This window comes from Eulemur rufifrons, chromosome 2 (genome assembly GCF_041146395.1).
Source record: "Eulemur rufifrons isolate Redbay chromosome 2, OSU_ERuf_1, whole genome shotgun sequence".
NCBI classification, from domain to species: Eukaryota; Metazoa; Chordata; class Mammalia; order Primates; family Lemuridae; genus Eulemur; species Eulemur rufifrons.
The window spans coordinates 19,690,290-19,718,237 of NC_090984.1; the positions used below are offsets into that span (position 1 = coordinate 19,690,290).

Genomic DNA, 27,948 nt, shown 5'->3' on the forward strand with positions numbered 1-27,948 from the left:
AAGGCTTCACTTAATTTGAGGGTTATCATTGACATTAGCTAATTTTGCTTGTTTTGTTGTCATTATTGTGTTGCATTATATCTCATTTTATAAAAATGGATCAGTAGCTCAGAAGTAGTGATAATAAGTAGTAATGCACAATTCAGAATTTTGCCATAAACGTGCTAATGTCCCTTACAGAGATTATTAATGAAAGGAAAAATAGTAGCTGTGGGTAGAAGAATAAATATTAATGGTTATGAATTCAGGGAAATCTAATATTACATTAACTTGGAGCAAGAGATGACATCATCCCCTAGTTCAGTTATACCAGATGCGTGAAAGGGTGAAGCTGTGTTTGCCAAGACCAATCCTGCTTTTAGAACCGGACAAGCTCAGTGGAAGCCTGCAAACCTGAGTCTCCCAGGCCTCATCCTGGGAGACATAGTCATACAATATATGATGGACTGGACTAATTATTAATGATTGAATAGAAGTCTACTAATATTGGCAGGGGTGGACTGTGATATTCTAAAATGTATACTTGGTCTCATTTCCTGGCAGAAATCCTTGGAATCTCCAAAGTGATGTCTTTTTATATGCTAACGAGTTGACTGGTGGCTGTTCAGGATGGGGACTGGTCACTTGAAAGACCCAGGCAGGATTAGAGGGTTGGGACTTTTAGTCCCACCTACCAACCTCCAGGGCAGGGAGAGGGGCTAAAGGTTAAGTTGAGCACCAGTGGCCTATGGTTTAATCAGTGATGTATACGTATGAAGTCTCCATAAAAACCCAAAACTACAAGTTTGGAGTGCTTCCAGATAGCTGAACACATGGAGGTTCCTGGAGGGTGGTGCACCCGGGCAGGGCATAGGAGCTCCCACCCTTTCCCATACCTCACACTGTGCGTCTCATCTGTACCCTTTACAATAAACCGGTAATGTCAAGAAAAATTCTGTATGTGCTGAGACAACTGAATCTGAAAATATAATGATTTCAGATATACTACCCAAAAAGGAAAAAGCAAAACAAAGAATATCAAAAAATCAAATTTTACCCTATCAGTAATCCATTCCCCATTACCTTAGGAGTTATTTTATTGTGAAACTTTGTCAAATAATGGCACCCTGAAAGCATTTGTGTCATTTTCAAACAAAGGACAGTAGCCCCTCTGGTAAACCAGTTTTCTTCCTACAATAAATATAACATTTTACAGTATAAAATTGATACATTTTGTTGCTAAAGGCAGAGAGGAGAAAAAGATCCCAGAGACGTCATTCAGGATAGAACGAATCCTATGTAGCAAAATCGTTTCAAGGGATGCTATTGATAAGCAGCTTGTGAAACCAGGCATAAATTATTCTGCTTGAAGAGAAAGCAGAAGAGACTTAACAAAATTCCTTATTATATGGCAGTGTTAGACGTCACATTGATATTGACAGCATGCATGTGGAAGAGTTGTTACCATCCCACGCGTGTTCTGGTGTTTTGCGTCATGGATAGCCAAAACCCCTGACATGGAGCATGGCTTGTGCCTGGCTTGTGCATGTTGCATACGCAGGAAGTGTTCCTGATAGCATTTTATTTTTATCACTGAGAACTCCATGTTACAGAAGAAGATTTGTAAATTTTAGATAGGATTATTTTGTGATCTCTGACAGCGATTGGAAAAAGTACATTGAGAACGATTCTGACTGAGCATCAACCGTGTGGGCAGCGGGGAGGGGTGTTGCTCTGCAAGTCAGCGGTGCTGCAGCGAACGCCTGTCCCTCACTGCCATTCATGGAGAGGAGTTGGGGGGGAACAGTGTGTGAGCTGGGATCACTGTGGAAGGAGACAGTAAAACATTGTGAGTAAGATCAAGTCACAGGCACCGAGCATGTCTTTCAGCCCGCTGTGTGAAGAAACAGGCACTGCGTATATGACGCTGTTTTTCCACACTGAGATTTCCTGGCTCTCAAGAGGAAAGTACACACATGAGTTCTTAGACTGTAGGGCTTGAAAAAAATGTCCCCTCACTGATGACACCATTGAACCCAACTTTTCTGATTTCAGATGTCCTCAAGTAGCATAGCTCATTGATATAGTCATACCTTGAATAGCCATAACTGATCTCTTAAGGGATAATATAGGGTGTTTTTTAGTTTTGAGAATAAGACATTAGTGTGCCAAGATAATATTTTTGAAATATTAATGCCCCTTTTATTAATAGGTTGTTCCTGGTATTTCCTTTACCCTTTGGCTCTTCTCGGTACCTGCTCAAGCTGGGTAGTTCTATGCTTGTACTTCAGGGAAGGGGTGTGATGAGACAGCAGAAAGTGGAGAGGACTTCAGTTTTGCCTTCTTGAATTTCAGAGACCTGGACCATAGTGGGGAACAGAACTGGCTGTGAAGTGGTATCTCATTGTGGTTTTGATTTGCCTTTTCTTACTGGCTAAACACCTAAAGGTGTTTAGCATCTTTTCACAAACTTATTGGCCATTCTTCTTTGAAGAAATGTCTATTCGAGTTTCTTGCCCATTTTAAAACTGGGTTGAGTCTTTTTGTTATTGATTCGTAATCTTTTTTCTTTAAACATGCTGAAAGTTTGGGTGTAATAATTCTTATATATATTCTAGATACACGTCCCTGTCAGATACGTGATTTGTAAATATTTTTTCTGAGTTTCCTTTTTTATTTATTTATTTTTTTTTTTTGAGATAGAGTCTTGTTCCGTTGCCTTCTTTTTAAGTCAATTATTTTTAAGTCAGGGAAAGGAAGAAAAATTAAAATGTAGTAAGTAACTACTGACATTGCCCTTTTTTTTTTGAGACAGAGTCTTTGCTCTGTCACCCGGTGGTGTGCAGTGGCATCATCACAGCTCACTGCAACCTCCAACTCCTGGGCTCAAGCGATCCTCCTGCCTCAGCCTCCTGAGTAACTGGGACTATAGGCGTGTACCACCACGCCTGGCTAGTTTTTCTATTTTTTGTACAGACAGGGTCTCAATGTGATGCCTAGGCTGGTCTTGAACTCCTGGCCTCAAGTGATCCTCCTGCCTTGGCATCCCAGAGTTCTAAGATTACAGGTATGAGCCACCACGCCTGGCTGTCAGCCTTATACTTAACAATTTAGCAATGCCAAAAAAGCATTTATTTTGGATAGGATGATCAAATGTTAACTATTCAACTCCTAAAAAAGAATTTTTCCATTTGATTCAGTTTATTTAGAATTTAGCTTATATGCTGTGTAGTATCATATCTACGGTGTCAGTCTTTATGTAAATTTACACTTACGGTAAATGTGCATGCTGCCTGTTTTGTTTACTAATGTGTTCCCAGCACTTGCCTGGTACGAGGCATGTGTCCAATAAATGTTTGTCAAGTGAATGAGCAAATGTCAGCATGGGCTAGAGTTCTCAGGGTGTGGCAGTAATAAGTTCTAGAAAGTTGTCACAAGATGGAAGATGTTACGGTGACAAGACCCGGAAGCCGAGGGGAGCTCTGGGTGTTCTTCAGAGCTCTGCCATTAATGAGCTCTGTAGTACTGGCCCTTCTGGTCATATGTCCTCATTTGTGAAATGCAGGGATACGTTGGATTGTCTCCTTTTTAACATTCTGAGGTTTCTGAGCGGCATAAACTAAAATATTTAGAGCCAGCTAAAGAAGCATCACTGCTAAGTAGAATAGGTGCACCATCAAGGCTTCGTGTTAAAACATTGCTGACACTTGCAGCTGCCATTTCTGTTAAGTGTGCTAAGAAAATGGTATTTCTCGTACTAGTGTATTGTGAAGGTATTCACAAAGCAGTATCTTAAATGTCCTCAGCAGGAAGAATGTTGGGATTAATTTATCATTTTATTTATGGCCTATCTACTTTCTTTCAAACAAGATTTGAGATGGCAATTCAGGCTAGTTTTTTTCCCCCTAGGGCTAAAGGTCCTTAGATGCTACTGAAAGACTTATATTTTTAATCTATTAAACTTTAAATTTTTGGTATTTCAGAGACTACAAAATCTTTAAAATAGGATTAGAAGAGGAGAGGTGGTTCAATAATGCTATTTTAACTTGAAGATCCAAAATTGATGGCTTTTAAACATTAAGAATGACTCTCCAGTGTATAATATTCTAAATGAATCTAAATATCTCCAGTGCTGTGCATTTCAGCATAAGGAGACTTTTATGGGAGGCACAACACAAACTTTGCAGCGTTTATATGTTAAACCAAGTATCTTAAACTCCTCAGGGAAGCAGAACCCTTGAGGGTGATTTATGAAGAAACAGGCAGTAGGAGAGAATCAGGGAATGGGTTTCTGCAGCTTGAGTAACCAGATACTCTCTAATAGCTCCATATAGAAAACATGGTCTATTGTAATAAAAAGAGCAGATTTTGTGAAAGTGCTTATTTTCTCCCCAACTATTTCTTTTAGGTTGGAGAAGGACCATCGCTAGCTACTATAATTCCTATGCGCATACTTGCTGATAAATAAGCCGGTGACATTTTTGTTTCAAGTAAATGTTTTTTCTTCATAAAATCATTAGTCTTGAGTAAATGTCATGCTTGAATTTCACACATTTCACATTTCCTTAAGTGATCCCAGTTCAAACAACGCTGAACATTTTCATTTCTTCAGAGAGGCTTATTTAAACTCCGCAGAAGTATAAACTTAACTGCAGTGGACAAATTTAACCAGTTTTTGGCCATGATGTCTAAAACTTGTAAAATTTTGTCTTTTTTTTTTTTTTTTTTTTTTTTTAAACTTAGGCCCTAAAGTGTTTTTTTTCTTTTTGAAGAAAGGAAAAAGCTTTTATTTTAGTGTATTTAATGGCAACTTTTTCCTGATTTTTGGACAAGGAATCCCTCATCCTCATTTTACATTAGGCCTTGTGAATTATGTAGCCAGCCCTGTTCACATTCACACATAAACATGTTCTTTTCTCACTGATCTTGAAATAAACCTTTCTTGACTCTATCCTCTGCCAGCTACTGCTTCATTCCTTCATTCCGCGTATCAGCGTAACCTCTTGAAAGAGGTGTTTCTTGCCTTTGCATTGTCTTAAACCTACTTCATGTCTCATCTCTCCGTGTAAATGGTTCTTGTCAAACACTGTTGACCTTGGTGTTCGCCCACTGCTCAATTCTCAGCCGCCTCTTACAGGCCACATCAGTCGAGTGGGATGCTCAGTCCTTGGACATTTTCTTCATTTGGCTTCCAGGGCAACACACCCTCTTTGAGTTCCTCCTTCCTCATTCCCTAAAAGTAGTTTTATAAAATGAGTAGTAAACAAAGCTATGACAAAGCTAAATAATTCATTCAATATGTATATATTTGTATATTAAAATGATGCAAATGAAAGCATGGTTATTTTACATTTATACTTGATAAATGAACTTTGCTTCAAGGTATCTATTTTCTAGGTTTGGAATTTTATGACAAGCAATGCCCCCAGCCCTGGCAGTTTAAAAGCTTTTATAACTTAGATTTTAAATTACTCTGTATTAAGTACTGAGTGTTTCTTAAGGAACTCGGCATATTTCCATAGTGAGTAGTCTGATTTAACCAAGAATTATGTCTGCACCAGAGTGTCCCTTATTTGGTCAGAAATATTTGTATTAATATTTCACTTTAAAAGCTGTATTAATAATAGCTTAAATTGTAGTTGTTTGTTAATAATGCCAAACTTTGTTTTACAATATAGGTATTTGGTGGGAGAGAAGTCAACAATACTGACTTTTAAAAATTTGTTATACAGGATTTTCTGAAGCATCCTTTATTGCAAAACATGAAGATAGTTTGTTTAAGGATTTATTTCAAGACTACGAAAAATGGGTTCGTCCTGTGGAACACCTGAATGACAAAATAAAAATAAAGTTTGGCCTTGCAATATCTCAATTAGTGGATGTGGTAGGTGTGCATATGATTATGTACTCAATTTCCCACAGATGGAGTGAGCGCCTGTCGTGTGTCCAGGCACTGTGTCAGGCATCAGCATTACAAAGGTGAATGAGACACAGTCCTCTTCCCAAAGGAACTCACCAGGGAAAAATAATTATTATGCCACAAACATAGTAATACATTGCGTTTATATTATATTGTATAGTTTAGAAATTGTTTTGTCTCATTTGGTAATTATAATAAGTATATTTTTAACAAATTCAAAGACATTAAAACATTTTATATTGAAATTTCTCCTTAAATGTGTTAAAAAATATGATCAAAAAGTTTAAGAGAAAAAGCCGCAAAGTAGAGTCGTACATTCTTAGGACCAAAAAGTATCTCAAAAGGTCATTATCTCAGTATCACACTTAAAACATTTCAGAGATTTTTCCATGTGACATTCACCAGGGAGAATAAGTTCCCTTGATAACTTGTTTTGATTGTCAAGAGAGCCTTTCTATTTAAACTAAAAAGTTCACACTAATTTTTAAACTAGTTTTTTCTTATTTTGATCTTGTCAGTCAACAATTATTTCCCTGCTGTGTTCCCAGAATAATCAATAAGTATATATATATATATATGTTTTATATATATATATACAACAAATGTTTTAAAATAACCTTTGTAGCTGTGCCTTTATGTTCTGATTATAGAAACAATGTATGACTTTTGTAGAGAATTTGGAAAATGCAAAAAAATACAAATAAGAAAACGTGACTGTAATTCTGCCACCCAGAAATAACTGTTAGTAATTTGTTGTTTTTCTTAATGGTTTTTTCTTTATATGTTACAAAATTGAAATAATATTTTAGATACAATTTTGATTACTGCCTTTCCCCCTACTATTACATGACGAATATTTTCCTATGTCATTACCTGATCTTCAGATATAATTTTAATGGGTACATTATATTACATTTATGATTTATTTAAACATCCTATTGTTGGCAGAAGTGTGGTCCAGTTTGTCTTACTATAACTATGACGAATATATTTATATGCAAATGTCTGAATTTCTCCTTTCCTTAAGAAAGGTAGTTAGTGAATCAAAGGATATACATTTTTTAAAGTCTGTTAATATATGTCATATAATTGCTTCCAGAAAAGTCAATGAATATATATGGACTATGTGCTCAGCCCTTGGCTGGATAATATGAAGAGGTTTTAAATATAAATAAAAATAAGAAAGTGGACATTAAAATAAGTGGGGTTTGCTCTCAAAGATCTTTCTAGTTGAGGCTATGGACACGTACATGGTACAGAACACCGCAGCACTAAACTGTGATGCCGTAAAGAGCTGGGAATTCAGATCTTAATGATTGAGGTTATCAAAGAAGGCAGGATAGAGACGGTGGCACTTGAGCTGGCCTTATAGCAAGTATAGGGTTTGATGTGTCCAAGAAAAAAGTACTCTAATAAAGAGAGACAATGTAATCGTAGGTGTACAAGTGATACTAAGCCTTTTTGTGGAACTGTTTAGATCAAGAGTAATGTCAGAAGCCCCGCTACGTGAGTAGTCTGACTGGGTGGTGGAGGAGGTGAGGGGGTCCCTGCAGGCCACTGTGCCTTGCATCTGTCATTTCTTTTATTTGGAGAGCTTTCCTACCGGCGCACGCCATTTATTCTTCAAGGCACATTCGTCAGACCCTGTGTGAAATCTTTGCAGACTCCCCAAGATAGTCTCTCCTCCATTCAGATTTTTGCATTTTCATATGGGGCCCAGGACACTGACGGGCACTCCTGGGCTCTGGCTCTGCATCGTCATAGCAGGGTGAGCTCTACTCCTTGTGTCTGCCCCAGAGCCCAGCATGGCGTCTGGCACGGAGTAAACGCTGAATGAGCTCAAGATCTGACAGGCGCCAGACATGGTAAAAGCAGTACTTCAGGCAGGTCAGTAAGACAGTGATGTGCATGATTTTGAGGAGTGAAACGAGCCTAGGAGTGTGAGAGGCAAGTTAGAAGACCATGTAGAAAGGGGAACAAGACTTGACTGAGGAAGGCCTCAAATTTTGAAGCCTAGGTGATTAGAATGGAAGAATCACAGAAATTTGAAAGATAAAATTAGTTGTTATGGGAGTAGGGCAGTGAAGATCATTTCGATTATGATTCGAGGTGCTCCTTACACTAGAAAAGTAGGTCCTAAAAGCTTCACAAAATTGGCATTCAAAGCTCTGACCTCAATATCTTTTCTGTATAGTAGACCTACAGGGAGATTCAGATTCTGACTGCAAGAGACAGTCCCTCAGGGATGCGGAGAAATACTGTATCTCACAAGTTCTAAGATGCACGCTTTTCTACATTTTAACACCTCTGAAATCAAGATGTGTCTTATAATTCAGGGCAGCTTGCAATTCATTGATGGCCTTTCTCTCCCTCCCCCACCCCCTTAGTGCTAAGCACATAAAATAATGCTGTGCTTACATCTTAGATGGCATCTTACATTTGAGGAAATATAGTAGTTGAGACCATGAATGTTAAATCTAAAAATGCCAATGGTGTGCTTTAGGGTGGTTTATCTGAAACACAAAGTATGTTAAAAGGAATAATGTGAAATTAGGTTGGAAAAAAGATCCCACTTTTCTAGAGAACTGGATTGTTGAAGAGAATACGTGTACTATATAGACAGGAGTGTTTGTATAAAAATGTGAAAATTCTTATTTAAAGAATTATTATTTCTGCAATTGAAATAATCAACCTTATTTAATTTTTTTAAAGGATGAGAAAAATCAGCTAATGACCACAAATGTCTGGTTGAAACAGGTATGTACAAAATTCAAATGAGCACCCTACGCATGACTGGCACCAGTGTTTTTATTATAGGACCTATAGCACAAAGGGACATGAATATGTGGTCTTTGTGGATTGGCAGCAGGTGCAGAAAGATGACAGCAGATGGAGTTCTGGTATTTATTCAGTTAATGTTTTTTGAGTGCCAGATGCTCTTCTGGGCCCTATGGATACAACAGTGAACAAAACAGACAAAAATCCCTGCCCTCAAGGAACTGCATTCTAGTGGGGGAAAATAAACATGTGAGTTGTATATAGCACCTGATAAGCTGATAAGCCTGAGAACAACACAATGGGAAAGAGGATAGGAGTGGTGGGGACTGTACTTATAAATAGGGTGGTCGGAGAAAACGGCACTGAGAAGGTAATGTTCGAACGAAGACTTGGAGGAGAGGAGGCCAGCCGAGTGGGTCTCTGGGCAGGAGCATTCCAGGCAGAGGGACCCGCAAGTGCAAAAGCCCTGGTTGACGAGAGCCCAGTGTGTTTAAGGAGCAGTGAGGCCCGTGTGAGTAGGGCCTCGAGGCCCTCGAGTAGTGAGTGAGCCACGAGGAAGAGTGTAGGAGATGGGGTCAGATAAGCAACAGAGGCTAGTGGTGCAAGGATTTTGACTTCTACTCTGAGATGGGAATGGGTAAGAATGTGTTAAATTATTTTATATACACAGTCCCTTTTATACAAAGGACTTTTTTTTCTGGGCCCACTATAATATGTCCTCAGGTGCTGTTGAGTTCTTCCCTCTGTTTGCTCGTGCTTTACCATTCCTAATTTTTAAACCTACTACTTATTCCCTAACTTCCAACTCCTAAGAGGCGTGTATGCCTTTCTTGGGGTGCAACCCTTGATATGATCACAGAATTGTAACTGCACGGAGATTGGACGAGGTGTTTCAATATGTGGAGTGTGTAATAAATCCAACTCCCCTTTGCATGGACCATTCCAGCCAAATCAGGTAACCATGCAACTGGAAAAGGGAACGTTTCCCTTGAACCTGAACATTAGGTGCCTATGGCTTCAAGTCCTGGGTATATCCAGTTGGTGGGAGAGGAGGTGCTGGGCAGAGCTGTGAACACATGCAACTCTGGTCCTCACCTGCGTCTCACAAGGACCATGGTGAGAGCCGCTGCATGAGGGGACAGGGTTGTGCTCCACCACCCATAAGAAAGATGCAGAGGTGGGTTTTTTTGTATTGGGGTAGAGATGATCTCATGCCTAAAATTTCTAGGTATGACAAAAAGTATAATTTTCACTATTTCATTGAAATTGAGGCAGATTTCTTTGTTTTAAAGGAATGGGTAGATGTAAAATTAAGATGGAACCCTGATGACTATGGTGGAATAAAAGTTATACGTGTCCCTTCAGACTCTGTCTGGACACCAGACATCGTTTTGTTTGATAAGTAAGTTATTAATAAATTCTAAATACCATTTTATATTTTCAAAAGAAAATACTTGTATTGCTATTAGGCACTAGTAAGTTTCCTCCCTTTTGAAAACTGTTTAGCTATAAAATCAAATGACTTGCTCTTACATTGTTTTATCCAATGAACTTGTGAATAGATTTCTGTGGATTCTCTCTCCCTTTTTTGCTGTATTGTTTTTCATTCTTTTTTCTCCTCCTTTCAACATCCTGTTCTTCTTCCCTCCTTCCCTCCCTCCCTTTCCTTCTTTCTTTCTTTCTTTTTTTTTTTTTTTGTCACCTGGGCCAGAGTACAGTGGTGTCATCATAGCTCACTGCAACCTCAAACTCTTGGGCTCAAGAGATCCTCCTGCCTCAGCCTCCCAAGTAGCTGGGACTACAGGCGCACACCACCATGCCCAGCTAATTTTACTATTTTTTGTAGAGATGTGGGTCTCGCTCTTGCTTAGGCTGGTCTCCAACTCCTGGCCTCAAGCAATCCTCCCACCTCAGCCTCCCGATGTACTAGGATTACAGGTGTGAGCCACCACTCCCACCCTATATTGTTTTCTGGTCATAAAAGTGTCCTCTGATTTCTAAAATTTGTGGAATATCTGGGAAGTACAGAAAGGTGTAAGGGAGTACAGGGAAATCACCTATAATCAATCTCATTATCCCATTGCTTAGAGACAACCACTGTTATTAGCTTTCATATATAGCAAACATACTGTGTACCCAGCGATGTGCCAAGTGCGTTATGTGCTTTATTTGATTCTCATATAACCTCATGTACTGGGTACAATTACATCTGTTTTACACATGAGGAAATGGAGGCCTAGGGTTATTACACCCTGCCCAAGATCACATACCTCGCATGTGGTAGGGTGGGGGTGCACACCAAGGCAGCCTGACATCCCTGTTTACCCTCGTTTGCTAGACTACATATCCGGCAGACTTCCAGATATACGTTTTTTGGTGTGTTTCTTAAATAGTTGAGGTTATCTTCTATGTTCAAATGTGTACCCCTCTAATTTTGTTTAAATACTGTCTTGTCATTTTCCCATGATGAAGAATGCTGGATTAATTATTAACTCATCTTTATGCACATCCTACCTAGGTCTGTTTTGAGGATGATTTTTTTAACTTGGAGGAGAGGATGATTCTGGGTACCGGTTTCATTTTTTTAAGGACCACTCCAGGGCAAATCTGGGAATTTGTGCTTATCCCAAAGCACTTTGTCTTATTTGCAAGAGAGCGTTTGCCATGAAGACAGAGCAAATGCTACACAAAAATATCTTTAATCTTTTGAAACCTTTTACCTTTGTGCTTCCCAACATATAAGGGGTGAACAAAGCTTGTAAGGTCACGTGATGCAGCTTCCTCGAGCATGAGTTTACTCTCAGTAATTGAAAACATTTTTAGATTAAACAGGGATATATTACAGTGCAGTGTGCAAAAGTCACATGAATTTGAAGATAACAATATTTCAAAAAAAAAAAAAATCTTACGTTGGCGGCATGGCTTCCTGCTAGCCTTTTCTAGTACAGGATTTCACTTGGTGGGAGAATCTGAGAGGCCCAGCTTGGTTAATGGTCTTTGCTCATCAAAGGAGCAAGTGGTCAGTATTTGTGATGGAGGGGAAGAGCACTGTGTGGGGAGTCTCGGAATGTGGATTCAGGCCCTGGCTCTGTGCATACCCACTGTATAAATAGCCTGATTCTATTTTGTGTGTAAAGTGAGGTCTTTTCAACCACTAGAATCTCAGGAGTCTGTGAAATACAGATTCATCAGTCCTGGAGTAGGTGTGGAAGAAGGGGTTCAGTTCCAGTGGAGTTAGATGTTTAAGGAAGCTTGTCCCTAGAGCAGGGTCCCTTATGTATAGCAGGTACATCTGAAGTGTAATTTTAAAATTATTTCATGCTATCAATTATAGGCGGTTTTTATATCAGGCTTGTAAAATGCATTCTTGGGTTAATTTCTTCGTTGCTATTGTACGTGTGTATTTTAGTGCAGATGGACGTTTTGAAGGGACCAGGACGAAAACAGTCGTCAGGTACAATGGCACTGTCACGTGGACTCCACCGGCGAACTATAAAAGCTCCTGTACCATAGATGTCACATTTTTCCCATTTGATCTCCAAAACTGTTCCATGAAATTCGGTTCTTGGACTTACGATGGATCACAGGTTGATATAATTCTAGAGGACCAAGATGTAGACAAGAGAGACTTTTTTGATAACGGAGAATGGGAAATTGTGAGCGCAACGGGGAGCAAAGGAAACAGAACCGACAGCTGTTGCTGGTACCCGTATGTCACCTACTCATTTGTAATTAAGCGTCTGCCTCTCTTTTACACTTTGTTCCTTATTATACCCTGTATTGGGCTCTCATTTCTAACTGTGCTCGTCTTCTATCTTCCTTCAAATGAAGGTGAAAAGATCTGTCTCTGCACCTCAGTACTTGTCTCTCTGACTGTCTTCCTTCTGGTTATTGAAGAGATCATACCCTCCTCTTCAAAAGTCATACCTCTGATCGGAGAGTATCTGGTGTTTACCATGATTTTTGTGACTCTCTCAATTATGGTAACTGTCTTCGCTATCAACATTCATCACCGTTCATCCTCAACACATAACGCGATGGCACCTTGGGTGCGCAAGGTATTTCTTCACAAGCTTCCCAAACTGCTCTGCATGAGAAGTCACGTCGATAGGTACTTCACGCAGAAAGAGGAAGCCGAGCGTGGAAGTGGCCCAAAGTGTTCTAGAAACACACTGGAAGCTGCACTTGATTCTATCCGCTACATTATAAGACACATCATGAAGGAGAATGATGTCCGTGAGGTCTGTGACATGTTGCATGTACAAATGTAGATCTGCTTCCATTCTCAGTTCAGAAGTGACCTTAATTACTTCTGGCAGAGTAAACAGCATGACCCTTAATTAAGACTAAGCGTAGATTGAGGGCCAGAATGGTTGACGTACTTCTCTATAAAAGATCTTTACTAGTTTGTTTCAGTTAAAACACCTGTAAAATGGGGCATCTACACAAATCTCACGTGTCCATTTCCCCCATCAGCACCTTGGATGACTCCAAAGATAATTTAGTATTGTGTATTCTAAGGCATAATAATCCTGCCATATGTTTTTTAGCTCTAACGTGATGAACTGTTTTAATTTTATCTTCAGTAACTTTGTTTCTGAATTCTGTAGTAGTCTACAGGCACGACTGCATTATAATGCAGTTATCAAAAGTTATTTTATTTTTTAAAACATGAGCCTACTGTAGGCATTATAAATATAGCCAAGATATTTTTCAAGAATAAATCTTTCTGATGTTCATTTATAGGAGAATGCTGGGGAAATTAAAAGGAGTAGGGTATTCTCATAAGATATGTTACATATTATACATTAACGTGTTCATATGAAGCTTAGTAATAGTGCCTACTATGCTTAATTTGCTTAAAAACAAAATTTTGCTTAAAACTATATTATAAAAAAATAACTCATTGGCTCTTTTAAGGTTATTTAAAATGTAACAATTGAATATGAATACATTTTATTAATGTGATCATATTGGCCTGAGTTTTCTTTCAAAACATGTAAAATTTCTATCTTTTCAATGCTATTTCTATTGTGTAATATTTTAAACTTATGACTATATAGTAATATTTTCATAATTGAATTTACTTTAAATGGTCCCATTAAAATTATGTGAGCTCTAATTTCTAAAGGTTTTTTAAATGGAAAATTTTCTAGCAGGTATGGGAAGCAGATGGAATAATGAATCTGTCCCCCCAAAAGGGACATTTGACCTACACTTTTAAAAAACTTTTGGCCAGGTGTGATGGCTCATGCCTGTAATCCTAGCACTCTGGGAGGCCAAGGCGGTAGGATGGCTTGAGCGCAGGAGTTTGGGGTTGCTGTGAGCTCTGATGATGCCACTGTACTCCAGCCTGGGCAACAGAGCAAGACTGTCTCAAAGAAAAAAAAAATTTGATGCTTGTGGATTTGTAAAGTGCCTATTTGGTGTTAGTATAATTAAATTAGTTTGTAAGGTTTGAAGCTATCAATGGAGTCTTGAAAACTACATATATTTGTCAGGTAATGATTTAGACTGAGAAGTTAATGTTTGCAAAGTATTGTGCCAAAGTGTCAGGGTTCATACTACTGGGACCAGGAGATGGTTTTATTTTCAGGGAAAACTTAGAAGCCGAAAAGCATTAGAGTATTTATAATCCCCTAAATTCTAAATTATCCTGAAACTCGGGGCACAGTCCCTATAGAGGACCCCATGCTTTATAAGAGGCTCCAAGGGCCAGGGAAGCCCCTGGTCAAGGAAATAGCCTTGTAGAAAGAGGACCCTCTGGTGCTCAGTGACAAGGCTCAGCCTGCCCTTTCCTTGTGGCAACTCCCACCTGCCATGTCAGCTTCCTACTAAAGCTGGCTCCAGGGCTGGTGGTTCTGTCCTTATGAGTTTAGATCAAAGTGGTCCCTAGGAAATCCAAAAGTAAATTAAGCAGGTTGGTAGGGGATGGGGAGGGGGGATTAACAGCCTTCTGATACGTATTATTTTGAACCTACTTTTAATTTGGCATAAAATTAACCTCAGGGTGCAGTCTCTTTAAAAAAATTAAACAGTACTAGGCAAGAATAAGTAACAGAAATAACTAAATAGTAAGAATACAATTTTTTTTAGTTTACTATAAAATATCCAAGTAGTATAAATATTTTAAATTCTATTAAAACTCTATCAAAATAAGGCCAGGCGCAGTGGCTCACACCTGTAATCCTAGCACTCTGAGAGGCCAAGGTGGGTGGATCGCTAAAGGTCAGGAGTTCGAGCCTGAGCAAGAGTGAGAACCCGACTCTACTAAAAATAGAAAAATTAGAGGCTGAGGCAGGAGGATCACTTGAGCCCAGGAGTTTGAGGTTGCTGTGAGCTGTGATGACAACACTGCACTCTAGCCTGGGCAACAGAGCAAGACTCTTGTCTCAAAAAAGGTAAAAAAAAAAATCTATCAAAATAAACCACTTGTAATATATTACAAGTTGATGTATAAATAAACAAATTTTCTAGTGACTTTTAAAGCTTGAGGAGGCTATATTTGTGATAGACCATCAGGGTAGTATTTGTCCCTGAACTGATTTATAGGGTCACTTATTGTTTAGAGGCATCAGTGGGGGGCAGAAACTGATCGGGCCTCTAACTCTGGGTTACATTTTAAAATATGTACATAGTTTTTAATTAAGTATTTAATGTGTTTTTATTTTTTTCATGACAGGTTGTTGAAGATTGGAAATTCATAGCCCAGGTTCTCGATCGGATGTTTCTGTGGACTTTTCTTTTGGTTTCAATTGTTGGATCTCTTGGGCTTTTTGTTCCTGTTATTTATAAATGGGCAAATATAATAATACCAGTCCATATTGGAAATGCAAATAAGTGAAACCTCCCAAGTATGAATTTAGTTACCCAACACATATATATCTTATGGCGCCTATAAAATTATGAAAATGTAAGCAGTGTTTGAAATTTGATGCAAGCTTTAACAGCATAACAGTTTATCTTACTAGATCATCCAATACAACATCTGCCTGTATGACTGAAGTAGTAACTGACAGAATAATATTTGATCTTCTAAAAATAGCAAAATATTATCCAAACCGTACTAGTGAAACCTCTCATGTTTGGATGCTGGCAAATAATACTAATTTGTAATCAACAATGAAGTTCATCTTTTGACTGTGGTGGAAAATTCCAACTGTATTTGAAGACTGATTTTAAAACTTTTTATGCATTTAGTAAAGGTGTACATTTTTAAACTCTGTCCTATATTCACTGAATAACAGCTAAACAGATAAAGTATACCGTATCTTTAGTGTAATACGCTGCTACATTAAATAAGCTTACTACTGATGTAATAATGACTTAATGCTGCTTTTCTATAACCAACATTTGTAATAAATGAAAAATTGGAATTAGGAACTCCTTTATTCTCTAGATGCTTAAAGTGAGTAAGCGTTTCTGTAGCTTCCATTCCATTGTACGGTGATAGAGACAGCAGACAACTCCTGTGGACATGCAGTGGCATTTCCTTAACACTAATTTCGATCCCCTTGACTACATTTCCTACAATAGGACCATCTTCTATATAAATTGTGGTAGCATCTCCTTATCTTTGACCTTAGAATAGGCCACTACAATTACATGAATCCCATTTTAGAAAACCTCTAGGTCTAAATCATTCTGTGAGAAAACCATCTTCCAAGATTAAAGACAGTATTCTAATTTGCCATAAGCGCATTGTTACATACCTGTAATGCTTCAATTTTCTTTCATTCTGCCAATTACAATAGAATCTTAAGAGTTGCAAGGGCCTTTAGATGAAGTCAGCCTATTACTAGTGCAATATATATTATTCAGTACAGTATAATGTATCACAGGTGAAACAGATAAATTTCAGCCAGGTGTGGTGGCTCACACCTGTATTCCTAGCACTTTGGGAGGGCTAGGCAGGAGGATTTCTTGGGGCCAGGAGTTTGAGGTTGCAGTGAGCTATGCTAACACCACTGTACTCTAGTCTGAGCACCAGAGCAAGACTCTTGTCTCGGGGAAAAAAAAAAAAAAAAAAAAACCCAAAAATTCATCTCTAATGTCCCTGATTCAGGTATGATCAAGGAAGAAAACACTAATAGAAATTGCATTCAATTTAGAACTCTTAGCTGTTGAGATAACAAATGCCTAACAAGTAACCCATCTAAGTTCAAGTCAACACTCCTTGGAAGGCAGAGGGGACTCTAATTTGCATTTTATTGTAGGAAGGCGTTTAATGCCTTTTGCTACAGCAAAGTCTGATTTGATGAATTTAAATTGCCTGTTAGCTGTCTTAGTTTGTATGTATCCCTGATCCCTCTTACATTGCCATTACTGCTACTTAAGATTTTTATATATAAATTTTATAGACCCCTTCCTTTTGACTTACTGAAACATGAGTCACAGTGGGCTGCAATTCTGTCTTATTTTTGCACAGGAAAAACATAATGACTAGTGAGAAGATTCAACCTGGTCTGTGGTCAAGATGGTCTGTGAATCATCATCTCTGTCAGTGGTTATTTAGATTCTGAAGCATATTAATAGTATGTGATATTCTTTCTTAATTTGTCTAACGCAGTGTTTCTCAACCAGGAGCAATTTTGCCCCTCAGGAGACATTTAACAAAGACTGGAGATACTTTTGGTTGTTACAACTGGTGACGAAGGGGAGTATGTCATTGGCACCTAGTGGTTAGAGGCCAGGGTACTGCTAAAGATCCTACAATGCATAGGACAATCCCCTGTGCCCCAACACATACTCATCTAGCCCCAAATGTCAAATGTGCCAAGGTTGAGAAACACTTATAAAGATTCATGCTATGAAGCTGAATGTTTGTGTCCCCCCCACCAAATTCATATGTTGAAACTTAGTCCCCAGTGTGATAGTATTAGAAAGCACGGTTGAGAGGAAGGAGCTGGCCATGTCTGACAACTCACACCCACAGTCCTAGTTCTTTGGGAGGCTGCAGCAGGAGGATCACTTGAGGCCAGGAGTTCAAGACCAGCTGGGTAATATAGCAAGATCCTGTATCTAAAAAACAACAAAAAAAAATTAGCCAGACGTGGTGGCATGTGCCTGTGGTCCTAGCTGCTTGGGAGGCTGAGCCAGGAGCACAATCTCTTGAGCTCAGGAGTTTGAGGTTGCAGTGAGCCATGATTGTGCCACTGCACTCCAGCCTGGGCAACACAGCAAGACCCTGTCTCTTAAAAAAAAAAAAAAACAGACCCCAGGGAGCTAACTAGCCCATTTAGCCATGTGAGGACATACTAGAAGGTGCCCTTTATGAGGAAGAGGTCCCAGATACCGAATCTGCTGGTGTCTTCATCTTGGACCTCCCAGCCTCTAAAACCGTGAGGAATTTCTGTTGGGTATAAGCCATTCAGTTTAAGCCACCTTAGTTAATGATCTAAGACAGTTCATTAACAATGAATGAGTGACTAGGCATAATTTCTCATGGTATAGTAATTTAGAATTATGGAAGAGAAATAGTTGAGGCCCTCTGAAAACGAGGCACGGCTCTTAGACTCTTGCAAAACAAAGAATGAGAAATGCATGGTAAGAAATAGTAGTAATGGGGTATTGCTGAAATAGTATAAAGCTTCAAGGAGATTATGGGCTAAATAAGAAAAACCATTGGAAGATCTATAGTGATACCAAGGTGAATGCATTTTTATATTTCTGAACAGTAAGTTTTTCTATCCAGTTACTTCTCAACAACTGAAAAAGGGAAGATTTTTACATGGTCCACAGCATAGCATACTATTTACCACTGCAGAAGAATTATATTTTGACATTTTTTACCTTACCAAAAAGATTAGTTAAGTGTTCATTTACCCACAATAAATACTCTTGATATTTTTCTTTTTGACAAAAATCAGGACAACTGGAAAATAAGTAAACCTTGAAATGCCAAAAAACAAAGCTGGTAGCTTGATAACAGAACGTATGTTACTGTTAAGAAACAGCCCGCCTCCCTCCCCACACACAAGCCGTTTAGTACCTATGCATCTTCCCTGGCCATCAGGGGCTGCAGAAACAATCCTGCTGTCCCTAAAATGCACACCAGGATGAAGACCCACAGGAAAATACGATCAATCACCATGGCAACGTACTTCCAATCGTCTTGAATCTGCAAAACAAAAATAAAAATCATAAAAGAGAAAAACACGAAGGGGAAGGCAAAGTGAACACCTTTTCAACACTGAACAATACATATGCTGCAGTGGTAGAAGAAACCCTATTGTCTCTAACATTCAAGAAGCCTTTTTTTCCTAACTGATATAGCTGAGGAAATCCACCGTGCCCAAAGTTTTTCCTTATACAGTAGAGGAGCAGTATAAAATAACTGACAGGGTTAGCTGTTTCAAATCAGAAATTTCTTAATGTACACATAACTGAATTTTTCTAAATTGAATTCCAATTCTATAAAGCTAGTAAAACCAGCTACTTATGTTCCCATGGTAGGATTCCAGGCCTTCATTAGAATGGATAATATAAGCCAACATCCTTTACCATTGTTACAAAGCACTACTTATTATCCAGTTTTAGACATGAATTTCCTTTCAACGTCTGTTCCAAAAACAAAATCAGCACATCAGGACAAGCCCATCCTCACCCTTTCTCTCCCACCGCCCCCTGGACAACGCGCAGCTGGACCAAGAGTCATCTTCGGTCGTCAGGCCTAAGTGTCTCCAAGTTCTGTTTAGTTAAAGAGCAGGCGGAACATCAGATAATCGCTGACCATAAAGTAAAAGATGGAAGAAAGGGCAGGACTATCGTGTATAATGTAGCCTCGATTTGGGCTTGAAATAGGAAGAATCATATGGTAATTATACTCCTAGACAATTCAGAAAGCAAAGAAAACATAATTGAATTGAGAAAGAGAGAACCCATGAATCATCTGATTTTGAAGCAATAATCACATAACAGGCAGCATGTAATTTAGCAATTTAATTAAGTGTACTGAAAGGGGGCTGGGAGACGATTTTATTTCCTCATTATGAGCCTGAGTAAATGTGTCCTCTTGGTGAAGCTAAGAAGTCATAGGTAAAGTTAGAATTATGGTGCCTTATTTGCCAAGAGGTACTTTATTTGAATTCCTAAGACTGGTTTGTGAGCGCTTCAAATACACCACAGACTGTGACTCCTACCCACCGCCTGCTGGCCAAACCTCCTAAGGCTCTTGGGGGCAGGGCCTGGAAAGCAGAGACTTGGAGATAGATTTGATTATAATCTCAGCTCTGCTCCTTTCTAGCTGTGAGAATCTGGGTCAATGCTGTGATCTTCCTTAGCCTCGATTTCCTCATCTGTAAAATGGGGATAAGAATAGTACTTACCTCATAGGGTTATTTCAGCAGAGTCTTTAATGAATGGTACCTATTGATGTAAGTGTTGATTTCAAAAATGACCCTCATCTAAGTATAAATCTCCATCAGGCAGTAACTCCCAGATGGGTTAGCCCAGTGAAGAAAGATGGCACTTGGGTCTTGCACATGAATATAAATTGTGCTGCAAAAAGAGCTAGGTGGACAGGAATTTTATATCTAACCCTTAAAGTCTTTAAAGCACAATGATAGTGGCCATTCTTTGGAAACTCTGGAACTAATGAGTCACAGGTATTAATAGACGTGTTAGGCAAAACGGTGGACTAGCCTAACCCTGGAGCTGGCTCAGAAGCCAGAGAAGACTACGCTTTAAAGACTCTCAGAAACCTGGGAAGGTGTGGCCGGGACAGAGTTGCAGGGTGGAGGGGAGTGCTGGGGACAGCTCCGGAGTAGCACTCTTTGCTCCCCTGCCACCTTGCCTGTCAGCCTGCCCACTCCGGCCGGCCCAGAGATGCAGGTTCGGGGGTAACCTACAGGCCAAGCGGAGGCCGGCTGAGGGACAGAGCAGGGAACAGGAGGTACCCACTGACTGGCAGAGGCTGAGGCTTCCCTTCTCCCCTCCCCACGTCAAGGACCCAACGACTTCAGTCCAGCAGAAGGGTCTCGGAGGCGATCAGAGCCAGGTGGGAGGTAGCGAGATGTCCTTTGAGGGACAAGGTCACTTGTAGGGGAGGCAGTACACTTGAAGGTTTATCTAGCCCAGTGTGTGGCTGGGTGGACCCTCGGCTTGGTGGAGCCTGGGGAGGGGCTCCTCCCCCAAGCACAGTTCAGCAAGGATGGCTGACGCCCCCAGGAAAAAGTGAGCTTACAGGCCACAGACACGCCAATTTAGCTAATTCAACGAAAATTCATGGGGCAGGTCAAGGATTGAAAATACAACATGAGGCCGGGCGCGGTGGCTCACGCCTGTAATCCTAGCACTCTGGGAGGCCGAGGTGGGCGGATCGTTTGAGCTCAGAAGTTCGAGACCAGCCTGAGCAAGAGCGAGACCCCATCTCTACTAAAAATAGAAAGAAATTATATGGACAGCTAAAAATATATATAGAAAAAAAATTAGCCGGGCATGGTGGTGCATGCCTGTAGTCCCAGCTACTTGGGAGGCTGAGGCAGGAGGATCCCTTGAGCCCAGGAGTTTGAGGTTGCTGTGAGCTAGGCTGACGCCACGGCACTCACTCTAGCCTGGGCAACAGAGTGAGACTCTGTCTCAAAAAAAAAAAAAAAAAAAAAAAAAAGAAAATACAACATGATATTCTCAGAGATAAGAGAGTACTGGAAACGTGAGGTAGGAACAAGCAATTTTACAGAAACACCAAGTGGAAATAACAAGTCTGAACAACAGGAAAGTCGCAATAAAGAATTCAGGAGACGGGTCACTGGCAGGATGGATGCAGCCCAGGGGAGCAGCAGGGAGGGGAGGGAAGAGACTGAGGAGCTCTCCAGGGGGTGGCAGCAGGGGAAGGAGATGCGGAGTGTGTGGGACAGGCTAAGTGACGGGGAGCCGTGCACAGACGCGCTCGGGCTGTGCAACAGGAGCTCAGGGAAAGAGAAAAGGAAGCGGGGCAGGCAGGAATCTTTACAGAAATCAGAAGCTTGAATCTCTCCGAATTACAAACCGATGGGAACCTCAGAATGAAAGGACTGATGACAATGCCAGACAGATTAGGAGAGACCTTTACCTAGACACACAGTATCTGATGTCAGCAGATTTCTCAATGGAAAATTCTAATGGCCTCTAGACAGAATCCATTATTCACAAAGAACCAACACTCAGACTAGCTTAAAACTTTTCAGAAGTGACGCTGAGGCAAAAGACAGTGAAGCGATGTTTTTTAAGTATTTAAGAAAAAGAACTTCAACCCTGGCATTTTGTATCCAGCTAAACCCTCCCCTAAAAGTAAGGGCACATTTTTTAGCCTTCCGGGCCTCAGAAGGTTTGCCCATGAACACTTTCGGGAAGGCATGCCAATAAGAGAAATAAATCCAGGGGACACCGTAAGATGTACGTGAAGGGTAAGTAAATTTAGTCAAGTTCATTGCAGACTAAAGAAAGAAAGGAGGAGCCAAAACAAATACATCCATAAAAATGCAGAACTAAAGCTCTAGTGACATCCAATGTGGCCAAAGGTGGTGAGGAAGAAAGAGCAGAGGGAAGGAGAGTGGGTGGCAGACAGCAGTCCCCAACCTTTTTGGCACCAGGACCGGGTTTCATGGAAGACAATTTTTCCAAGGACCAGAGAGGGCTGGGGGAATGGTTTTGGGATGATTCAAGCACATCACATTTATTGTACACTTTATTTCTATTATTACATTGTAATACATAATGAAAGAATTCTACAACTCACCATAATGCAGAATTAGTGGGAACCCTGAGCTTGTTTTCCTACAACTAGACGGTCCCACCTGGGGGTGATGGGAGACAGTGACACCCGAAGTGTGTTGCTTGTGTCCAGTCTACTCCGTAATCTCATTTTGGTTGCTGTCACTGCAGAAAACCCTGCTTCACAAAGATGGAATATCAGAAAGGAAAACAGGCTTTCCATTGCTTTTGTGGCAATCTCAGGATATTCCACCTTGACTTTAATACAGAATGTACAGAGATTGGAGTTGTCTCAAACATACTTTTAAGGCCACCATCATCTGCGATCTCAAGCAGCTGATCCTCTTCTAGCACAAAGTTGATTCACTTGGCTTATTCACAAATGGGTCGCGGATCCATTCCTTCCCAGTTCAGGGGTCTTTGTGGTTGGGAAGTAAAGCTCAAACTCTTTTGAAAGCTGAGACAGGTGATCATGCACCAGCTGGGAGAAAGAAGGCCCAGGCTCAGTCTCCTTCAAAATCTCTGCTCATGTTTGAAACGTCAAAAATCCCAACGTTCACTCGTTGCCACTATGATTCCAGTTGGCTTTGAATGCAGCCACTTTATCTGCCGATTTGAACACAGTTGTCATTCTTTCCTGAAGTGACAGATTAAGTGCACTGAGCAGGTTGAATATGTCACACAACTAAGCAAGTTTTGCAAATCATACTGTCACTAAAATGTGCTGCCAGTGGTGACTTTTTCTAAAAGAAATCTCTGGAGCGGCTCTCATAACTCAAAAACCTCTGGTCAGTGATCTACCTTTAGAAAACCTTGTCACTTCTGTGTGTAAGAGAAGATGTGCGTGCTCTGTGCCCATCTCCTCACAGAGCTGCGTGAACAGACGTGAGTTAAGGGCATGTACTTTAATGTGGTTGATCATTTTATTAATAATCACATCCTACAAAATGTTGTTTAGTTCAGGTGACACTTTTCCGGCTAGCCAGCATTTCTCTATGGATGACACTCAGTGCGCAGACTCGCATTCAAAAGCGACCTCCTTGACCTGAGTAGTGAAACCCGAAAGCCGTCCAGTCACGGCGGCCACTCCGTCCATGCATATACCGACACAAATGACCCATTCGGTTTTCCTGATGTGTGATCATTCAAAGACTTGAACAGTTCTGCAGCTGTGGTGTTGGTTGGCCACAAAAGTGCACATAACATCTCCTCGTGCACATCCTCCTGAAAAATATACTGCACAAAAACAAGCATTGCTGCCTTGTTGTCAACAATGGTAGACTCATCAACCTGGATTGCGTACCATGGTGACTCATTAATCCTCTCTAGCAGTTGTGCCTCAGTATCCTCTGCTGTTTCATCAATTTGTCTAGATACGGTGCTGGCCGAAAGAGGAACCCGTGCCACCTTTTGAACTGCAGCCTCTCCTAAAAGTTCACGGCAACTGTCCTTAGCAGCAGGCAGGGTCAACTCTTCACCAATAGTAAAGGGCTTCTTAGCTTTAGCAATGCGGTTAGCCACTAAGAATGGTGCTATCCATGCAGACACATTTGATGAAGTAGCGGCCTTCAATAATTGCTTCTGTTCTTTGTGTTCACTTTTGTTTTTCTTTTGAAAAACTCCAAAGGCTTGTCTTTTAATGTGGGCATGTGCTTGGTCTCCATGTGGGGAAGCAGTTCTGACGGTTTCATGGTCACATATTACACAAAGCCAGTTTGGAGAACGTGAATCACCTGTTGCAATGAACCCGTAATTTAAGCAGGACTCTTGGGATTTTCTTTTAAATGCAGCTTTCATTTTGTTGGCAGCCTTAGAGTCTTCTGCTGTCTCATCATTGAGTCTTTCTCCCTTTGCAAAGAAGCTCTCCAGATGTGTTTGGTTTTTGCTCATTTTCGCCAGGGTTAGCTTGTCGCCTTACCAACACTGTGACTGAGACAAGTGCACAGTGAGGGAAAGAGGCGCGGATAGAAGTGGTAAATAAAATAATGGGTGGGCCACATGAAGACTTAAATAAGTGTCGGATTCAGACTTAAAGCCTGCCACCAGATGCAGCTGTACAACTGAAGTACATCAACTCACTTGCCACTGTAAAGCCTGCCACCAGATCCAGCTTGTCACTTGCCACTCACTGAGAGGGTTTTGATATGAGTCCGCAAGTAATTGATTTATTATGGTCTCTGCAGTCAAACCTCTCTGCTAATGACAATCTGTATTTGCAGCCAAGCCAAGCCACTCCCAGCGCTAGCAGCATGGCCTCAGCTCCACCTCAGATCATCAGGCGTTAGATTCTCATAAGGAGTGCGTGTCCTAGATCCCTCGTATGTGCAGTTTATAGTAGGGCTCGTGCTCCTATGAGAATCTAATGCTGTGGCTGATCTGACAGGAGGCGGAGCTCAGGCGGTGATGTGAGCAATGAGGAGCAGCTGTAAATAGAGATGAAGCTTCACTCGCCTACCCACCACTCACTTTCTGCTGTGTGGCCTGGTTCCTAAACAGGCCGCAGACCGGTACCAGTCCCTGGCCTAGGGGACCACAGGTGTAAGACACACATACTGAAAAACATAAGAGACTGATGGATGGAGAAGGGAACTTGGTGTGGGTTTAAATGAGTCAGGAATAGCTACAGAAGAATAAATGCAGAACATACGCGGCCCATTACCCATCTGATATGGAAATAAAGAATAAATGGAAAACATGAAATGACAGAAATGTAACCCTGCTAAAACAGTAATTACAACACATGTAAATTAAATCATTAATCAAAGGTCAGGCTCCTATTGGAATGAAATTTTATCTGTATCTATATATCTCAACCAAACACAAAATAAAGGTTGTCTCCATCATTAGCTAGAAAGATCACAGCTGCGATCTGTGCACACCTCCAGGGCCCAGAGAGCAAGTCCCACAATGGACCCACCCCTGAGCCCTTGGCCCTCAGAACCACTGCCAGCAAAGAGCACGTGCACAGGTGAGCTCCCTAACCAGTTTCCTAATCTTGTAACCCAATCCTAGCCCTAGCTCTGAACTTAGGGTATTATTGCTAATGAAACTCCTCACTAATAAGACTAAGTGTGAGCAAAGGGGATGGCCAAGGCCCGATGCGACTCCCCCTCAGCACCCCTGAGTGTGTCCAGGCTCCTAGCACCCTCAGGAAACGGCCCTGGGAAAACAGCCTCGGCCTCAGGCTAGGCTCCTAGGAGCCGAGGACAGTTAAAACCAGCCAAGCTAGGGCCAGACATGTAGGAAATTAAAGTATCTCTGGAAGACGGTGTCATAGTGTCAGTCGCTCAGTAAGAGGGAAAGCAGCAAGTCCTTCAGACAGCTCAGCTCTACTTTGAGCGCTGAGCGGGCACCTTTATTCTAACACTTGCTACCCTCTTCCAGACAGGCCGCAATCTGGTGGCCTGCTGGCCAGATTTCTGCTTTCTCTGGAAAAACTGGAAGACCCGGCAATAATGGGTCCACACTCCCACGTGGAAACAGATGACCAGAGGTTGAGCAGTGGCTGCCGCTTGAGATCAACCGTGTGCCACCAGTTTGCCACAGACTCCACCCCTCCCTGTTGCCACATTCAGGCCATTTCACTAATTTACCTGCCTCATATTTAAGTTTGTGGCCTCCCTTTTAATAAGAATTTTTTTAACATGTCTGTCTCCATGTCTTAGACCCTTCTGAAACTCTAACACTTTGTATAGTGTCCGGTATATAATTTTGGGAATAAAGGTAATTTCTAATAGCCTGACAAAGGCTAGAGTATGAGTACTTACTTCTCAACCTTTAGTAAAATCATCGCTAACTTAAATGATTATTTTAAAAATGAGTAAAGAAAGGATACAGAATGTCTACAAGAGTTACCAGTGGTAGACACGAGATTTTAACTGATCCATTTACTTAATACCCAACAATTGCTTCAACTGAGTGCCTGACTCTTGGGCTCAATGACTAGGATCAGCTGGAGGTTTTGCACACTCAGGTGGGTGGAGGTGAGGAGATGAAGGCGGCCATGGCTATCTCCCCCTGTCGTCTACTGCAGTGTGACACTCACACTGAATTAAAGAGGCTCCAGACATTCCTTACCAATATTAATTACCTGCCATGGCTCAGGGGCCGAAATTATCTGGTAATTAGATCTTTGCTAATAAACATCTTAAGGCAGAGCCACTTAATTTTAAAGCAGAGCTTCTTTATAAAATTAAGTGTGACCCTGGTAACTTTGGTGGTATACAGAGAGTCATAGAGTAGCCAAACGTGACATTTAGTGTAAAACTTTCCTATTCTTAGTATTTGACATAAACCCTAAGTTCTTAAATTTGAGCATAAAATTTGTGGAGAAAATAGAACAAAGTTTGCCTGATTAAAATGGGCAAGAGCTGGACACAGTGGCTCACACCTGTAGCCCTAGCTACTTGGGAGGCCAAGGCAGGAGGATTGCTTGAGGCCAGGAGTTCAAGACCAGCCTGGGCAACTTAGTGAGACCCACCCCCATCTCACAAGGAAAAAAAAAGGGCAAAAGAATGTGAATGGATACTTAACAAAAGAAGATATCCGAATAGCCAAGAAGCATATGACAAAAGAGCCCTAATAATTACTCAACAGGAAAGTGCTAACTAAACCAGTGGTGAGATACCACTTCACACATGTTGGTGAGGATGTAAAGCAACTGGAACTCTCAAACATTGCCAGGGGAGTGTCAAATGGTTCAAATATGTTGGAAATCTTACAGTATCCACTAAAGTTAAAAATACATCTCTGGGGGGGGGGGGGAAGGGCAATATACGTAACCTAAACTTTTGTATCCCCATAATATGCTGAAATTAAAAAAAAAAAAATCTTTGCAATGATCCAGCAATTCCACTCCTAGGTATATATCCAAGAGAAATGAGCGTATGTGTTCACCAAAAGACATGAATGTAGATTTATTCACAGTAGCTCCAAACTGGAAATAACCATATGCCCAAATATTGTAAACCACATAAACAGAAGGCAGTGTTACAGTCATATTACGGAATATTACCCACTAATAAAAAAATAGCAACAAGGATGAACCTCAAAGACATTATGTTGAATGAAAGAAGTCAGACACAAAAGAGTTTATAGTATGTGATTCCATGTACATGAAGTTCAAGAACAGGTAAAAGTAATCAACGTCAAAGAAGTCAGGATAGTGGTTATCGAGCGGAGAGGAAGATACTGACTGGGCAGGGTTACTGGGGAACTTTCTGGGGCACTGGGAATGTTCTATAGCTTTACCTGGATCGTGGTTCCATGGGTGTATACATAATGTAAAAATTCATTGAGATGTATAGGAAGTGTGCACTTTATTCCATGTAAATTATACCTCAAAAGGCACACACATACACACACACGATTGCAAAGTAAAAATTAAAATGTAACATCAGCTAATTAATACTAACTGGAGATGACCTGGCCACAATCCCCCTTCTGGCCCATCTCCCGATCCACTCTCTCGGTGTCAGGCGTTCTGATGGTCCAGACTGCTGGCAGCCTGGTGGCTAACTTCAGAGCACCACATATTAATGCTAGCAAGCTTTATCATCCCATTTTACAGATGAGAAAAC

At 40.7% G+C, this 27,948-nt stretch overlaps 2 protein-coding genes across 3 annotated transcripts in view; one reads left to right on the forward strand and one right to left on the reverse strand.

Annotated features, from left to right (window-relative positions):
- Positions 1 to 1,669: 1,669 nt before the first annotated feature.
- The window catches only part of CHRNA3 (cholinergic receptor nicotinic alpha 3 subunit), a 38,006-nt gene continuing 11,727 nt past the window's right edge, over positions 1,670 to 27,948 (reverse strand). The window contains exons 6-7 of one of the 2 annotated variants that reach the window (XM_069481530.1): positions 18,669 to 18,797; positions 1,670 to 1,803 (exon numbers count right to left, since the gene is read on the reverse strand). In XM_069481530.1, coding sequence (XP_069337631.1) covers positions 18,669 to 18,797 — 129 coding nt within the window. In that variant the 3' untranslated portion in view covers positions 1,670 to 1,803. Of the gene's footprint in view, positions 1,804 to 16,778; positions 17,699 to 18,668; positions 18,798 to 27,948 lie in introns of those variants that run through there. The other variant, XM_069481522.1, reaches the window with a different exon arrangement.
- On the forward strand, positions 5,826 to 15,561 carry CHRNA5 (cholinergic receptor nicotinic alpha 5 subunit). Its single transcript, XM_069481542.1, has 5 exons — positions 5,826 to 5,863; positions 8,612 to 8,656; positions 9,970 to 10,079; positions 12,087 to 12,918; positions 15,360 to 15,561. Exons 2-5 carry the CDS (start codon positions 8,630 to 8,632, stop codon positions 15,519 to 15,521), a joined length of 1,131 nt encoding a protein of 376 aa, XP_069337643.1. The 5' UTR covers positions 5,826 to 5,863; positions 8,612 to 8,629; the 3' UTR covers positions 15,522 to 15,561.

Coding starts and splice junctions, on each gene's coding strand:
- CHRNA5 (XM_069481542.1), top strand. CDS start 8,630: ATGACCACAAATGTCTGGTTGAAACAG. Junction 8,657..9,969: donor CAAATGTCTGGTTGAAACAG/GTATGTACAAAA, acceptor TTTGTTTTAAAG/GAATGGGTAGATGTAAAATT. Junction 12,919..15,359: donor AGGAGAATGATGTCCGTGAG/GTCTGTGACATG, acceptor TTTTCATGACAG/GTTGTTGAAGATTGGAAATT.